The sequence below is a fragment of the Harmonia axyridis genome, chromosome 3, assembly GCF_914767665.1.
Source record: "Harmonia axyridis chromosome 3, icHarAxyr1.1, whole genome shotgun sequence".
NCBI lineage: Eukaryota > Metazoa > Arthropoda > Insecta > Coleoptera > Coccinellidae > Harmonia > Harmonia axyridis.
The window spans coordinates 42559873-42577909 of NC_059503.1; the positions used below are offsets into that span (position 1 = coordinate 42559873).

General features: G+C 34.9%; 1 protein-coding gene across 2 annotated transcripts in view; it reads left to right on the top strand.

Moving 5' to 3' along the window:
* Positions 1 to 12935, top strand: part of LOC123677206 (transcription factor Sp4-like) — a 128736-nt gene extending 115801 nt beyond the window's left edge. For both annotated transcript variants that reach the window (XM_045613777.1, XM_045613776.1), the window contains 2 exons: positions 12547 to 12699; positions 12757 to 12935. In XM_045613777.1, the coding sequence (XP_045469733.1) occupies positions 12547 to 12699; positions 12757 to 12876 (273 nt within the window). In that variant the 3' untranslated portion in view covers positions 12877 to 12935. The remainder of the gene's footprint in view (positions 1 to 12546; positions 12700 to 12756) is intronic.
* Positions 12936 to 18037: the final 5102 nt, after the last annotated feature.

Genomic DNA, 18037 nt, shown 5'->3' on the forward strand with positions numbered 1-18037 from the left:
TTTTTTGCCAATATGATTTGTTATGCTGTTTTACTTGGATATTTCGTATTGAACACAAAGAACTATATCTTATAATTACCAAGATTTTTCGAAAAAAACACGTGAGTTTACATTCACCGCTATCAGTCATCGAATGCAGCATGGAAATCATGTAACGGTCGTCAACCGTTCCTTAACCTCCCTTGACCACCAGATGGACTAATAGTCCTCTATAAGAGTTTGTCTATAGGCCGCTAGGTCTCATCGTCCTTCATACGCGAGTTCGTCTATTCACCGCTAGATGGACCAATTGGCTTTATAATCAAGTTCATCTAGCTACCGCTAGATGGACGATTTGAACCCCTTGCGCTACTAGTTACATTTTTACACTTAACTTATTGTTTCTTGATCTCCTTGTTTACTTCATTTCATCTGCTTTTATTTCTTAGAATCAACTGTGCGATTATTTCACTCTTTATATTTTTGTTTGTTTTACCATTTTCATTAATGTTATTGGATCTTGCCTCTTTCTGTGTGTCGTTTTCTTTATTTGCCTTCTCTTTTGTGTCCATCTCCGTTTCTTCCGTAGTTATTTACTTATCGTCGTCAATTTCCATCTCATCCTCAATAAGTATTTCGAATGATTTCGACTTTTTCACTGTATTGACATACAGGGTGGCCAGTTGAAAACGAAACAGACGAGATTACAGACGAAATAAAGTTTTTCGATAGAAATGCTCGGACAGGTCGATTTCTGTTTCGAGGGGGACAACTTAAGATGTAGGTTACGGACGCATAGCGCTTCAACCCTTGCTACTACAACCCTCATCCCCAAATTTTGAATAGGGAAGATGGGGTGAGTGATACCTCATTTGAAAGGTATTTTTATACTGATTTTAGCAAAGTAGTTGTTTTTTCATTTTATGCATTAGTTCTCGAAATATTCTTAACTAAGTATTTGAAAATGAAGTGGTGTTTCCATGGCACTTGTAGTGTTTTGTGAAAAATCGACATTTTGAGCTTCAAAACAACCATGACTGTGGCTTCCTTTCTAACTAACTAACGCATGAATATTTCGAGAACTAATGCATAAAATGAAAAAACAATTACTGTGCTGAAATCAGTATAAAAATACCTTTAAATTGAGGTATCACTCACCCCATCTTCCCTATTCAAAAATTGGGGGTGGGGGTTGTAGCAGCAAGGGTTGAAGCGTTATGCGTCCGTAACCTACATCTTAAGTTGTCCCCCTCGAAACAGAAATCGACCTGTCCGAGCATTTCTATCGAAAAACTTTATTTCGTCTGTAATCTCGTTTGTTTCGTTTTCAAATGGCCACCCTGTATATAATATAAGATGGCGACCATGTCAAAAGCGCAGTTAAATAGCGAGTTAAATAAGTGGAAAAAGGACGAACTAATTGATTTTATAGTGAATAAAAAGTTACCAAATAGTGTAAAAACAAATAGTGCCTTGAGTGCAGCACTGAATGTGGATGGCCAGGAACTTCCCGATGAATCTGAAGAGGATGGTGAATGCACAAACCAAATCTGTCAAAGACTACGGATGGAAAATATCAACTTGGTAACATCTATCAAGTTAATGGAAAAGCTTCAACTCCAAATGGAGAAAAGAACTGAAGAACAAGAAATATTAATAGGAGTACTCAGCAAAGGAAATGTTGATAAAAATTAATATAAACCTGTAAATTCAAAAAGTGAGGTTATTGAAAACAAAATAAAAGATATCAGTAAGAAGTCAGAAACAATAATTGACGTTGATACTGATGAATTACACAGAGAAAGGAGTAGATCAAAGTCGACATCGTATGCTGAAACTACTAAAGTCAGTCGCACAATGCAACCAGTGGCGGAGAAGAAAGGTGACGTGAAGAGGCGAGATGGTAATACTGGCCGAGACCCTGTTGCTATGAAAAAATGAGATGGGAATGTAATTAACGGTAAAGCTAAAATAGTAAATGAAGAATGCTTTAAGGGAGCTTGCAAAAAAGCGTGGTTCTAATTAGGTAGGGTATCAAATGAATCCACCTGTGATAATTTGAACAACTATTTGAAGTCCTTGTTTACAAATGAAGAGTTTGAGGTGGAGGAATTACGAAAGCATGATTCCAACACTAGTAAAAATAAATCCTTCAAACTTGGATGTAATTATTCGTTAATTGATCGAATAAATCAACCTGATACATGGCCGGAAAATATAATTGTGCGGCCTTAAAGATTTTTTCGATACCCAAAACCTAGCACAGGAAAATTTTAATTCTCGAAATGGTAAAGTATTTTCTATTATGAATTTAAATGTACAATCCATACTGAATAAAGTCGATCAACTGAACTTAAGTGGTAGAACATAACATAGACATTATCTGCTTAACAGAAGCTTGGTTACGGGAAAATCAATTGAATTATATTGGTTTGAGTAACTACAAGATAGGAGGTCAATACTGTAGAAAAATTAATAAACATGGTGGTATAATTTTAGCAACGAGAGAGAACTGGAAAGTGAATACATTGGATAAGATAAAAGACTTATCTGTTGAGAAAGATGCTGAATTTGCTGGAATGTACATAACTAACATTAACACTGTAGTAGTAGGAGTATATAGATCACCAACAGGTACAATGGATGTCTTTTTACGTCAATTCACCCAAGTCTTGCTCTTCCTGGCTGAGAATTTTGGTAATCAGAGAATAATAATATCCGGTGATTTTAATATAAATTTTATGCTTGATAATAAAGAGAGTAAATCTGTAATAAATTTATGCGATTCGTTTGGTTTGAAGGGGAAATTTTTTGAAGCATCGAGGATCAGCAAAACAACTGAAACGTGTATTGATAATATATTCACAAATTGTGAATCTTCGCACAGTACAACAAAAGAATTACATGTTTCTGATCATCAAGCTCAAATTTTAACTTTTCCAGCTTCTGAAGTGGAACCTGAAATAAAAAAGAAGATTATACAGAGAGATATAACTCAAGTTGATACTGACATTCTGAAAAAAGACCTATCACAAATGTCTTGGGAACGATTCTTCGAACAAAAAAGTGCGGTGGAATCATTCTCATCATTCCATGAACATTTTATGAATATTCTGAACATTAGAATGCCGGTAAGGAAAACTGAAGTTAAGATAAATAAAAGAAAGAAGCAAATATGGAAAACTCCAAAAATTGAAGAAATGAAGAAAAAATTGGATGCTCTTTACACTGTAGCTATATCAATGGGAGATGATTCTACTTTTAGAATTTATAAATCCTACAAGGACGAGTACAGGAAAGAAATAAATAAAACTATTAGAGAAAAAAATGAAGAGTTTGTAAAAAGGGCGGATAATAAGCAAAAGGCATTATGGAAAGTGATAAGATCTAAAAACTCAAAAAATAAGAAAGTAAAAATGAATGAACAACTACAAGCTGAAGAACTCAATGAACATTTTGCTAGCATCGGCCAGAAAATTTCTGAAAAATTATTCACAACGCAGGAACCAGTTGAAGTTGTGCAAAACGTACCGAAAAATAATGAAAAATCCTGCTTTTTCTTTGATTGTACAAAAAATGAGGTTAAGAAAATAATATCATCGATGAAATCTAAGAAAACAGCGGATATTCACGATGTCACTACTGAAATTTTGAAAAGTCTATGTGAAGAAATTGCCAACCCAATATCCTTAATGGTGAATAAGTGTTTGAGAGAAGGTTACTTTCCGGATGAACTTGAATTAGCTAAAATAATTCCGGTCTATAAAGGAAAAGGACACAAGAAGAGCTGTGATAATTATAGACCCATATCAATACTTCCTTGTCTGTCAAAAATTTTCGAGTCCATTATAAAAAATAGAATGTTGAAATGGTTGCAAAAGCACAAATTATTGAACGAGAATCAACATGGATTCAGAAAAGGCCGCAGTACCACTACAGCCCTCATGAATGCTATAAATGAGGTCATAGACGGAATGGATAATGGCGAATATATGCAGATGCTCAACTTTGACTTGAGCAAAGCGTTTGATTCAGTCTCTTATACAATCTTGCTCAAAAAACTATATGCTCATGGGTTTAGAGGAACGTTACTCAGATTGCTGGAGTCCTATTTGAAAAATAGGTCCCAAAAAGTATTTTTGAATGGTGTCTCGTCTACGGAACATGCAGTGGAATATGGTGTACCCCAGGGATCCGTACTTGGACCGATACTTTTTATTATATACATCAATGACATCACAATCAAACATTGTAACTGCTTGTGCTTGTACTGTGATGATCCATCATTGTGAAATCTAAAAATAAAGATGAACTTTCCCACAGAACAGAACTAGCCATAGAAGAGGTGAAAACATGGTTTACCACCAATTCGCTCAAGCTGAATGTAGATAAAACTAAATCTCTGTATTTGTTGCGTGAGCTGAGGAAATGTGGTACTTACGAGATGTCTAGAACAGCATACTTTGCCAATTTTCAGAGTGTCCTGCTGTATGGAATTCTACTGTGGGAAAATGCCTCAGATGCTGTGAGAGTTTTCATATTGCAAAAGAAGGCGATGCGTATCATGCATGAAATGGGTAGCACAGATTCTTGTAGAACCGTTTTTAAAAAATATGGGATACTCACCTTTCCATCACTTTATATCAGAGAGTGTCTGCTGTACATACAACGTGGTGGCGCCAACTTGCGTAAAAATGGGACTTATCATATGATCAACACACGTCATAGAGATGATCTAAGAACTCCTTTGCATAGAAGGAAAAACACTCAGAATTCTGCTACTTATTACTGGAGTGCTAAGATGTTCAACAAGATACCCAACGATATGAAGAATTTACCAGAGCGAGCTTTCAGGAAGGTTATCAATCGGCTCTTGGTTGCAAATGAATTTTATTCAGTGGAGGAATTTTTCAGTTTTCAATTTTAATATTGCTGTATTGACGAACCATGTGAAATTGATGGCAATATATTATTATTGTTATTTATCTTTTCTTCTTGGGGAGGCGATTCTTTGGGGTTGTTTTTCTATGTTTTTTGAAGGCTGGTTCGCCTACTACTTCCTCTAAATTGTCTTCATTTTTATTATATTTCTCTTTTCCCACATTTCTTTGCAATTGTCCTAATTGTTCTTGAGCAAATAATTGCTCAAGGCCACAAAATCTTGAATGGTTTTATCCATTTCTGATAACTCTCCAACAACCAACTACAGTACTAAAAAGTACTAAAAAATATACACTATACTTCTCAATTACCACGTGTTCTCTCTCTCTTTCTCTCTCTCACTTTGCGAAACCTCCACTCTACAACGTCTACCACTCAACTGGACTCTGATTTTTTTTTTAAAGCAGGGGAATCCATTTACAGACGACCTTATCCAAAGGAACAAGTGTGAGGGTTCTGACTCATCAAAAGCGAGAACACTCAATATACCTCACCTGCTGCTTCTTAGGTTTAGGGCATAAAGCCTATAAACCATTCATCTCTAGATTCTTTACCGAACTGCAAGGCTATGGAATACCCTACCTCAAGATGTATTCCCCCTTGGTTACAACTTACAGCAGTTTAAGACACGCACAAACCGATTTCTTCTAAATTCATTTTGGGGCGCTTGAAAGGGCGTTATAAGCTCAGTCTTTTCCCGAGAGATGCGTATAAAAAAAAAAAAAGATCGGATAAATTTCTACTTGCACACTATTGTGCTGGATTATTCGGGAGTCCTTTTTATTCGGATTGTTTCTTCAATTTGATGTATTTTCTCGAGTTTCTTATATGTATATTTAGGTCATCGTTTCGCAATTGATCCCTGGGTCTTTTGCGGTATGTATTCATTCTTCTTGCGTCTTCGGCAGGATCGTAATCAATTAATATTCTCAATTCTTCGTTGGGATGTTCTATCAATTTTTCGAATATTCTTTCGGCTTTTTTCTTCATGAAGTCAGTTATTTTGTCCCATTTCAGGTCTCTGTGGATTTGGATGTTTCTAACAAACCAAGGGGCATCTATTGACCATCTAAGATATTTATCTTCAGTTGATTGAATTTTCTTGATGTGGCTTCTTCTTCCGATGATTGGGTATAGACGATTCATCGCTCTGTTGGTTTTATCCACCGCATACTTAACATGTTGTTTCCACGTTAATCCCGTATCCATGATCACACCTAGGTATTTTGCTTCTTTTTGCCATTCAACTTCGTTGCCGTCAATTGATAATTTTTCCTCCATTTGTAATCTTCTCTTTTGTAGTAGGATAGCTTGACTTTTCTGTCCATTTATTTCAATCTTCCATTTGATGCACCATTTGGTTATTTCATTTGCTGCTTCTTGTAATCTGTGGTGTACGATACTTGCTCTTCTGTGTTTGACTGCTATTCCTGTGTCATCCGCACAAAGGGTAAGCAAATTTCTCGGATTCCTTGGTATATCGTATATGTATATATTATACAAGAGAGGTCCTAATACTGAGCCTTGTGGGACTTCTGCTTCTAAGTGTCTTAGAGTTGATTTTTCATCTTCTAATTTAACGAAGAAGTTTCTATCCCTTAAGTAATTTCTGATGATTCGGCACATCTTAATTGAATATCCTGCTGTTCTCATTTTATAGGCTAGTCCTTCCTGTCATACTGTGTCAAATGCTCTTGTTACATTAGTAGTAACAGTGGCTTGTTTGTTTTGAAAGCCCTGGGTGATATACTCTGTTAGTCGGAGAAGTTGTTGTTCAGTTGAATGTTTATCTCTGAATCCGAATTGTTCTGTTGGTAGAATATTCAGATTTTCAGTTTCTTCTTTGAGTCTCTTGGCAACTACTCTTTCTTTTATCTTTCCTAGGGCTGGTAAAAGACTAACCGGCTTGTAGTTTTGCGGGAATTTTCTATTCTTTCCAGGTTTATTGAATACAATCACTTCGGCTGATTTCCATCTGTTTGGGAAGTGTTCTGTTCTAATTACTGCATTTGTAATGTTATTATTTGGTTATTGTAGCTATTCCTATTTGGGCAAATTCTTCTACATGGTGTTTCTGATTTTATCTTTTCCTGGCGCTTCCTATTTTTCAGTTTTCTGATCGATTCTTTGATTTCTGAGGTGAGGTTGGATTCGTCATTGTCTCTTCTGATAGTGGCTTCATTTCTTCTTCATGTTCTCCTTTAATTTTTCGAGTTCTTCATTATCGTTGTCTTCTCTATAATTAATCCTAGATTCCCTTTCAATTGTATCGGCTAAGTCATTTGCTTTGTCGTAATTTGTATACACCATTCCATTCATACCATGAAGTGGCGGTATTTCTGTGTTTTCTTGCCTAAGATGTTTTCGCATCTTCCATGCGGAATGATCCATAGTGTTTAGTTCGCTTATTTTCTTATTCCATCTATTTCTGCTCAGTTCAATGAGTGCATTTTTCAAGATTCTTCGTTTGTTTTGTAGATTCTATAGTTTTTCCTTAGTCTTCTGTTGATTTTTATTAATTATTTTATTTCTCTAGGGTTCTCTCCTTCTTTGTGTCTTGGTGTTGGTTTGATTACCCTCTTCGTGCTCCCCTGATATGCCTTCAGTATGTATTCTTCTAAATCTTTTACTCTATCTTCGAGTTCTTCTGGCGTGTCAATCTGTGGAATTTTTGTAATTTTCAATTTCAAATTGTTACCGAAATTCTTTCATTCAGTATAATCTCTCGTTTGCATTTTTTCAATATAAGGTCCTGTTCCTAGAATAAATAAAATAGGGTTATGATCAGACGTTCCATCCTCTATGGTTCTCAGTGTGAAATCCTGTCTCACATTTTTCATTGATATTATGTCAATCACATCCGGTCACCCTGGACCTTTTGGGAGTAATGTCAGTGTTTCAGGTCAGATTACAATTGCTTCATGTTTTTCAGAATATTTTTTCAATTTCTTTCCGTTGGGGTTCTCTACTCTGCTATTCCATTCTGGTGATTTGCAATTCAGGTCTCCTAAAATTATCCTCGGGTGTTGTTCTTCTAATAGACTCTGTGCATTTTCTTCAAGTAATTGTACAGTGCATCCCATTTTGGGTGAGACAGCCAGGTTTCTCGCTTGTTATTTAAGATAGAGCCTTGGGGTTTTCACGTTCCTGTCCTACTTTTTCGTGAAACTCAAGTTGGTCTAATCAGATTGTGCATAACTGTTTCCGTTCAAAAGATACAGGGTGATTTTGGAAATTGATACTTTTCGGACCCCTTCTTTATCTCCGAAGTTATTAGAAATAATGCTGAGGTAAAAACTACTTCTGAATCAGAATTCTGCGTAGAATCCAGTGGCGTACTCAATATTTTTTTTCGGGGTATGGTTTTGAAGATTCAACACAAACCTATTTTTTTTTTAATGGAACACCCTATATATCATTACTTCGTTGAATTCGTAATTTTTTTCCCTTCAAAATGATATATAATACTATGTAGGTAGGATGTTCAGAAATGTTAAAAAAACACTAAAACGTCAAATAATGATGATTTTTTTGTAAATGGGCCATGAATTTTCTATGTTTCAATAAGAGGATTATTACTTTCGATTTTTAAAAATAGTAGGTCATTGATGACACAAACATCCTTGTTGTTATTATGGCTACTATGCATTTGGGAGCATTGTTTTATCAAGTAGGCATTGGAGGGAAAAAACCAATCTGATCTAGCTGTCATCGCTATAAATTATTGTTATTATTATTGATTCTTCTTTTCTATGGGAAATCCATTGCCCATTAACAAAAAATCATCATTAATTGATGTTTCAGTGTTTTTTGGCCTTTCTGAACATCCTACCTACATAGTGTCATATATCATTTTGAAGGGAAAAAAATAACGAATTCAACGAAGTAATGATACACATAGTGTTCCATTTAAAAAAACATAAGTTTGTGTTGAATCTTCTAAAACATAACCCGAAAAAAAATAATGAGTACGCCACTGGATTCTACGCAGAATTCTGATTCAGAAGTAGTTTTTACCTCAGCATTATTTCTAATAACTTCGGAGATAAAGAAGGGGTCCGAAAAGTATCAATTTCCAAAATCACCCTGTATCTTTTGAACGGAAACAGTTATGCACAATCTGATTAGACCAACTTGAGTTTCACGAAAAAGTAGGACAGGAACGTGAAAACCCCAAGGCTCTATCTTAAATAACAAGCGAGAAACCTGGCTGTCTCACCCAAAATGGGATGCACTGTACATCTGGCGGTTTATAAGTTGAGATTATACTCATTTCTTCTTTGTCCATTTTCAGATTGACCTTTATTGTTTCTATCAACATATCGGGGGTGGTTCTTTCGACTTTATGGTAGATGCCTCTCTTGACAATCAATGCCACGCCACCTCCGTCTACCGTGTCTGGTCTTTCGTTTCTATGTCCCACGTAATTTTGATACGATATTTTATCCTTTGATGTTAGCCTTGTTTCTTGCAAGGCAATTATATCTGGATCTTCTTCTGCTATCAGTTCTTATATTTAGGTTTTTCGCAATTTCACGCCATTTATGTTCCAGGACAGAATCTTGATATTTTTCCTTTGGTTCGTAAGATCCATTAATTCGTTTAACCAAATAAATTGTTCACATTCGAATCCATTACGGATTCGAATTTCTTCATTATTCTATTGAATAGTTTTTCGGTGATTTTATCTAATTCATCGACACACTCTTTCTGTTTAGTTCTCTTTTGTGTGGGCTGAGTCGTTCAAGCTTCTTTTCAACTGATTTATTCTCAGTTGTGGTTTTTTGCTCTTTTTCTCTCAATTGTTCCTTTGTTGGTGATATTTTGGTTTTTGCCCTTTTCTCCGTCTCGAGTTTAAATTCGCTACAACCTTTTTATTTGTTTATTTATTTGTTTGTATAGTAATCAATGTAAATTTACAAAGATCCTACCATTTTAACCCATCAAAATTACATGGGGAGTCATAAATACAATGATATATTCAGGCATATGAATATACATAAATTACAGGCATATGAACATACATAAATATTATTAAAATTATAAATAAGTAAATAAATAAATAAATCTTTATTTTCTCATAGCACAAACCTTACATGAACTCATACATAAGGGTATGCAAAAGAATGACGTCAAAACACAGAGCAATTCTAACTATTTCTGGAAAAATATTCACTTAAACAATATGGTTCTAATTCTAACAAAAATTTCCTTATATTTTTTACATAATCTTTATATGGACCAAAACCCTTCAACCGTGATGGCAATTTATTGAAAAGTTTTCTACACATATAGTCAGGGTGTTTTTCTGTTAGTGTTAAATGATGTTTTGGATATTGAATATTCATAAACCTTACAGGATATCTATCATTCTCATAACTTTCAAATAGAGATCTGTTTTTGTATAACAATTTCAAACAATCTAGAATATACAGACTACTCAAAGTTAATATTCCATTTCTCCTGAACACTCCCCTACCTACATGAATCCCTATATGACATTTTAAAGATAATTCCCAAAATTCTCTTCTGTATGAGAAATATATCATTCACACCAGAACTGGCTCCCCAGAATATAATTCCGTATCTTGCAATGGATTCAAAGTTTGCAAAATAGATACTTTTGCAACATTCCTTTTCCAGGTAATAAGCCATGGTTCTTACTCCAAAACATATACTGCTCAACTTCTTACTGAGCCAATCTAGATGATGAGACCATTTTAGAAATTCATCAATATACAGCCCTAAAAATTTTGTTGTGTGTTCTAGAGCAATGTTCTCATTTCCAATATTCAGTTCTTCAATCCTCTCCTTCCTTGATCTTTCAGTTGTAAATAATATCCCTGTTGTTTTCTTGTTATTAATAATGAGTTTGGTCATACTTATCCAGTGTTTTATTATTGTATAGATTACTGGTAATGTCCTGGCTTGTCTTGCCACCAATGATAACATTTGTGTCATCCACATAGCCTGTGATTGATATTCCATCTAATTCAAAACAATTGTACAAGTCATTAATAAATATCAGAAATAATAATGGCCCCAAGATGCTCCCCTGTGGCACCCCATACTCACAAAAAAGTATTGAAGATTTTACCTTATGTCCATCCTTTTTAATAACTACTTTTTGTTCCCTATTTGTTAGATAACACTCAAACCTTTTATGGACATTGCCTTCAATTCCAAGCTTCTTCAGTTTAGCTAGAATTAGTGATTTGGACAAACAATCATATGCCTTCGTTAAATCTATAAAAAAATATCTATAAATCTATAAAAAAAATATAATACAAAGCAGTCAGATAACGTTACTTGAAAAGTAATATAAAACAATGGACATTTTTACACGAGTAACATACATTATATATATTTTTTGTAACTTGTGTGTCCAGTTTCGCCACAAAGTGCACGTGTAGCATTTCTTTCTTCGTCTTTCCTGGCTAGAGTGCACTTTTGGCTGCTGTGATTTCCTGAGCATTTCACGCATCTCCATGGAAAAGTGCACTTATTCTGTGCATGTCCGTATCTCTGGCATCGATGGCATTGCCCTGGTCCTTCTGTCTTCTTTTTCGGTTCTATTGCAATACAAAGATTGTAGAGCTTCGTGATCGCGAAAATTTCTCTTTTTTGGGTTTTGACCAGAAATAGGGACATCGGCTTCCTTGTTTGATTTGAAGTCTTTTGAGTGACTTCGGCATCTTGAGTTCCTTGATTATGCAGATCTTCTCGGAAAATATTTATATCCGCATCAAGAGGGAGATGTCGAATAACCGCAAACTTTCTTCTCATCTTCTGTTTGGAAGATATAAACGTAAAATATAACAGACACTGAACAGGAACTGGACTAGACATTCAAAGAACGTCACTTTAACTAAATACACAGTACTGAAAAGTACTTACAACTATACACACAGTACTAAAAAGTACTAAAAAAAACCTTGTGAACCGTATTGACCACGTCTTTGCTCTATCACCAAGTGTTCGCTTCCTGACCACTTCACTCTCTCACTCTTTGCGCACCTCACTGAGCAACCTTCACTCTAAAACTGTCAGTTTTATGGATCAATGGATTAAAGAGTTCAATGCGGAGTTGATTTGAGACGGATGATGGTGAATTCCATCGTGAATTTGATATGGATATTATTATATTATATAATTTTTTTTGCCTTCACACGTAATTATATACATATACTCTCCACTTCAGATCACAGTCATACTATTAATATATAAGGTTCAAGAGAAATCGAACGATATATAGGTATGGAATAAAGAGTAGATACAAATAAGCCTATATATCAGTCGATTTTCCTTAAACCCCATATATATATATATATATATATATATTTTTTTTCTTTCAAACACCATAATGGGTGAGCTCCGTAGAAAAGAGCCGGGTCAACTCACGACCTAGGTTGTTGTCGATATATATATATATATATATATATATATATATAAAATCTGAAAAATTGCAAATTGTACACGATCATTGTTTCATCAAAGCGATGATAATTATGGATACATAACATAAAAATATCTTTCGAGAACAAATATTATTTATTTATTATATTTTCATCGAAGTTTATGATGTAATGACCATAAGTTATAATTTTTTTCCTTAACTCAATTCAGCAAAATGGAGAAATTCGTGAAGGTACGCCAGCTGATGATACGGAAGAAGAGGAGTGGAAACAAGAAATAGATGACCCCCAAAAACCTATATGGATAACAGATGACAAGAGCAATGTGAAATATGCTGTAACCAGGGTACCTTTCGAACAGCAGGTAATTACATACTTGTTTTTTGTTCAATGTTCGATCATATAACTTTTTTCTCAACAGGAGGCTGCGACATCTACCCAGTCGATATCATCGGATAGCTCTAGTAATGAAGAAAAAATGATGATCACTTTGAGTTCCGAACCAGATGAATTAATTATAGCGGATCCTTTAGATAGTTGAGTATCTATTTATATAATGTCCCGTTGAAAAATGTTATTGAAATTATATTTTTACAATTACCTTATATTTTCAAACCCTTGGTCCTTTTCCCTGGACGGAACTAGAACTGAACTAAGAGTTTAATGAAGCTTTTAATGAAGACATGATATTTATATCTCATCCTAAATTATAAATGATATAGCACTAGATTTTGACTAGGTACCTCATTTCATTTCGTAGGGAGGTACTAGATTATATATTTTACGAAGAAAAAAAAACACAAAACCACTGACTGGAAGTGATCCTTATTCAAATTCTTATTCATGCAGTTTTTTCATGAAATTTTGCATTAACCTTCAATACGTTATTACGATCACATAAGTAGGTAATTTTTTCAAGTTTTTCAAGGGAAAAACCTTCAAAAAGTGCAAAAACTCGCTCTGCCCGCTGAAGGGGCTTTGCCCCTTTGAGCCCGTCACTATGCCGGTGGATCCATCACAGGGTATCCATCAAGAAAAAAAGGATTTTTTTCGTTAACTGATTTTAGACGATCCACTCGGTATACTCTGCTGATTCTAGAGGGACTTAATTTTGTATAACATACCGTTTGGCCTCTGCTGACATATTTGATGCAAATAACTTTTTATTACGACAAATGGTTGAAACAAAAAGTTTCAAAAATTTTATAATTGAAGAAAAATCAAACCTCAAATATCGAGATAATAAACAATCAAATTTGAGATTGTGACCCTCAGTAGATTTTGCGTCGTCGTCGAGGTGGTAGCAGAGCAAAAATCTGTCTAGAAACAGTTACAGTGACTTAATAAAACACAGTTGCGACAATTCGTTCGATTTGAACCTAAAAATGGCAAACCATACGGCTTTACCATAAAACTTGAGAATTAATTAACTGAACTGAAACTTTGTCAGAATTAAAATTATTGACCGGGTGAACTTAGCAGACTGTATACGAAGTTTCGGAATTTAAGGCACGAAGAAACTACATCACTAATAGTAATTTACAGTCCAACTATGTTTGTGCTCAGATGCCTACTTGCTAGTAATGAATTTTCAAAATCTAAGGACTGAAAAATTACTCCTGGTTTCCTATGGAAGTCAATATTTTTTTTGTAGTGCATTCATAACAGTAAAGCTAGGTTGACATGGGTAGTGCATTGCGTTCAATGATTTTACGCCTTATTCACGGGCGATGAAACGACGTATATTCGTATCGCCATAACCTATTTGGCAAATTTATGTTGTTTCTTCGTCGGCACAAAGGGATGCCGACCAGCCCTGATGACTGCACATGTCTTTCTGCGTCAATCTAGATATTTATGACTATGATGCGGCTCCTTTTTGATGGGAATTAACTTTGTCGGTATTTCTGCCTGTTGTTTATGACCGAATTAAATCTCATTCCGTATTTCTAAACATGTGATTTCTGTTGATCAATCGCAAAACGTTTGTGGCACTATTTTCATAGGACTTTTTTCATCCAAGGAATCTCGCTTTTTCATTTTCTCTTGCCGTTAATATTTTCACACAAGTTTTTGTCTGAGAATATTTTTATATAGTTAGGCTATATGCAGGGTATCCCGGGAAGAATGCGACAAATGGATACATAAATGGAGGTCATCATGGGGGACTCATATCAAGATCGCCATTTGCTATATACAGGGTGATGTTAATCTCATAAGTGAAATTTCACAGTTCAATAACTCTTCAACTAATCGACCGAATAATTTCAAATTTTGAAGAGTAGTCACTCTACTATCGCCTTCCTTCAATATTTCTGAAATCGCGAACAAATCAGATCCGGACTTTTTCTATTTTCGGAAATATTGGATCACCCTGTACGTGCACTTTTCTCGAATTCGTAACCACAAATAATTATTTGTGGTTACGAATTCGAGAAAAGTGCGGAATTAATTAATTCATAGAGAAAATTCATAAACCATTATTGGCACCTTCATACAGGATGATCAATAAACATTGCCTTATGGGTGGAGTTCGATAAACTTATCAGTAGAATTAAATTTAAATTTTGCAGTTCGCATTTCACTAGGGATTGAATCACCAATTCCTGTAATGTTGATGCATGGGCTTAGAATAATCCAAGTTCGGTAATTCACAAAATTCGCAAGTTTCTCAATGAAGGTTTGCAGTGTTTACAACAATCGTTTGATTGGCCCTCATATTTTTGAAAAATAGGTTGACAGGAGAAATTTATAAGAATTGCTTGAAACATACTTGGCCTGGTTTGTTAGAAAACATTGTGATGGTCTCCTCAGCACCACTCGAGTAAAGTGCGTGAATATTTGACAAACATTTTTGAAAACAAATAAATTGGTAGAGATGGACATGTAGCTTGGCCCCCTCGATCCCCTGATCTGAAGTGTATTGGTATTAGTCAATTGTATGCTGTTACTTCGGCAGCATTCGCAGTTATGGCTTCGTTAGTAGCGGAAGGTTGTGCAGTGATGTGTGAGGTTCTCGGACATTATATTCTCTCACAATATACTGATGGAATTCGAAATGATAAACGGAATAAAAAGAGATGATAGCTCAGATGGTGGGTGAGAGCGTGAATAGAAAATAGAAGTTTGTCCGGAGCTACTCATTTTATAGATAATGAGTTGTGTTACACGTTTCCTGAAGATTTTAAAAATTTACTCAGGATGTCGGAAAAAAACTTCCACTTTTTATTGGAACGTGTATCTCCTTTAATACAAAAAAAAGATACAAATATGAGGGAAGCCATACCAGCTAGAGACAAATTAATGATAACACTACGCTACTTAGCAGCAGGCAATAGTTTTAAAAGCTTGGAATTTTTCTTTAAAATACCTAAGTCAACAATAAGCAAGTTTTTGGTAGAAGTTTTGGACGCTTTTATAACTTCGTTAGGAGAGTTTATCAGAGTAAGTACATACAAATATATTTTAAGGAAATTCAATCAGATATTATAAATGATTACTAGTGGAAATCGTTGAATATTTATTGGTAAAAAGTTAACAGCTAACAAACATAAAGTTTTTGTTCTCATCTTTTGAAATATAGAATATAAAAATAAAAATAGGTCACACAAAAAATATAAATAAATTCGAAAATAAATTATTCTATTATTAATAGATTATATAGAATCATTCAAAATTCATCACAGACGATTAACAGTTCACAACATTAATTATTTTTTCTTACTCTTTGGAACGTAGAATAACTCAAAATAAACAATAAACTCAATAAACACAAAATATTCAAAAAAAAATTTTTTTAATGAAGATTACGAAAATTGGGTCGTTCCGGAGTTAGCATCCATTGCAGCAGATAATTCGCTAACCCATGTATCTTGGCTCGTCGAAGTGGAAGAAAAAGAATGTTGGTCTCTCTCTGCGTTGTGTTGCCCATCAGGTTGTACTGAAGAGGAAAACGATGAAGAATATTTCATGACAGCACCTAAGATACGAGTGACCGTCTCTTGTTGCAGCATCAGAGCACTTTCTGCAGGAAGTGTTCTCAATAGAGACGCAACGTATCTTCCGAAATGGTCGAAATTATCTTCCTTGGAAGCTGCTCTCTGAGAAATATTCTCCAACTTTTCCATTGCGGACATAATAACATTTGGTGTGTTATTATTTTCCATGAATCTTTTTTTCTGAATTCTTTTTTCCCTCAACCGGTTCATTTTCAACGGCACTTGTGAGCTATGAGTTGGAGTTTCATATTCACCTAAATGGCTGATTGAATGCCCATCTATCATGACTCCTTATGAAGTTATGTCGACTCATTCATTTTGTGCCTCTCTTCGCAGGTGTTCAGAATCTGCTCCAGTTGTGGTTATCTCAGATATACCTTCAGATGATGAGCAAAACTGAAAAAAAAATTTTTTTAAATATTTGTTTGATGTGTTGTACTACTTAATTCAATTTTTTAATTCAGGTTCCATCAAGTGAGGCTGAATGGAATGATATAGAGGCTGGGTTTCAAGATAAATGGAATTTCTTGTCTTGTATCGGAGCCATTGATGGAAACACATAAAGATAAAAGCCCCAGCAAAAAGTGGCTCTGATTATTTCAATTACAAAAAAGATCATAGCATTATTCTTCTAGCCTTGGTGGACCACGATTATTGCTTTACGTACGTTGATGTAGGAGCAAATGGAAGGTCATCAGATGGCGGCGTTTTTGGCAACAGCTCGTTATTTGAAGCATTAGAAAAAAAATTATTGAATATTCCAAAAGATGCCGTTATTGTTGGAGATGACGCTTTCCCATTGAAAACATACCTTTTAGAGCCGTATAGTAGGAGAAATTTAACGAAGGAAGAAAAGGTTTTTAATTATCGTCTATCAAGGGCCAGACGAATTTCGGAATATGCTTTTGGTATTCTGGTAAGCAAGTTTTGAATATTTCATAGAGCTATCGATCTCAAGCCAGAAAAAGTGGATAAGATTGTTATGGCTTGTTGTTCCTTGCATAATTGGTTAAGAAAAACCAATAATGCCTATATTCACCCCGGCCTCATAGACGAGGAAGATAGTAATTATGAACATATCCCAGGACTTTGGAGAGATAATCAGATATGTGGTCTTTTACCGATAGAGGAAACATCATTCAACAGAAATCCAACAAGATCAGCATCCCAAAAGCGTGACCAATTGTGTTCATATTTCAATGAAAAAGGGGCGGTTCCATGGCAATGGCAAATGATAGAGTAGTAAGACATGCATTAAAAATAAAGTGTTTTGAGAAATTTAATGTATGCTTACCAAATTAGACAGTGTTTCACGCGTTCTCACATGAGGTCTTAAAAACGCATCCATCAATTTGAACCAAACCATTTTTGGCTTGTATACATCGTCTGCACCAACACCACTTCTTGTACTGGACGCAGTTTTTTTAAATTCCTGAGAGTAGGAATTCCGTAAATTTTTGAATTTAGTGATAACATGGGAGGCATTGAAATTCGTCACATTTAGCGCTTCTGCAATTCGTTGTGCTGCTGCAGCCCGCTTATCTCTTTTTTTATAACCCTCATCGGTCGGGTCCCATAACACCTGTTCATTTCTATAATATTCTAGGAATTTTAATGTCTCAGCATCACCAAATCGAATTATACCACCCATTTTTAAAACACGACTTTCCTTCTTGAATTCTTCAACGCAAATGAAAATCTATC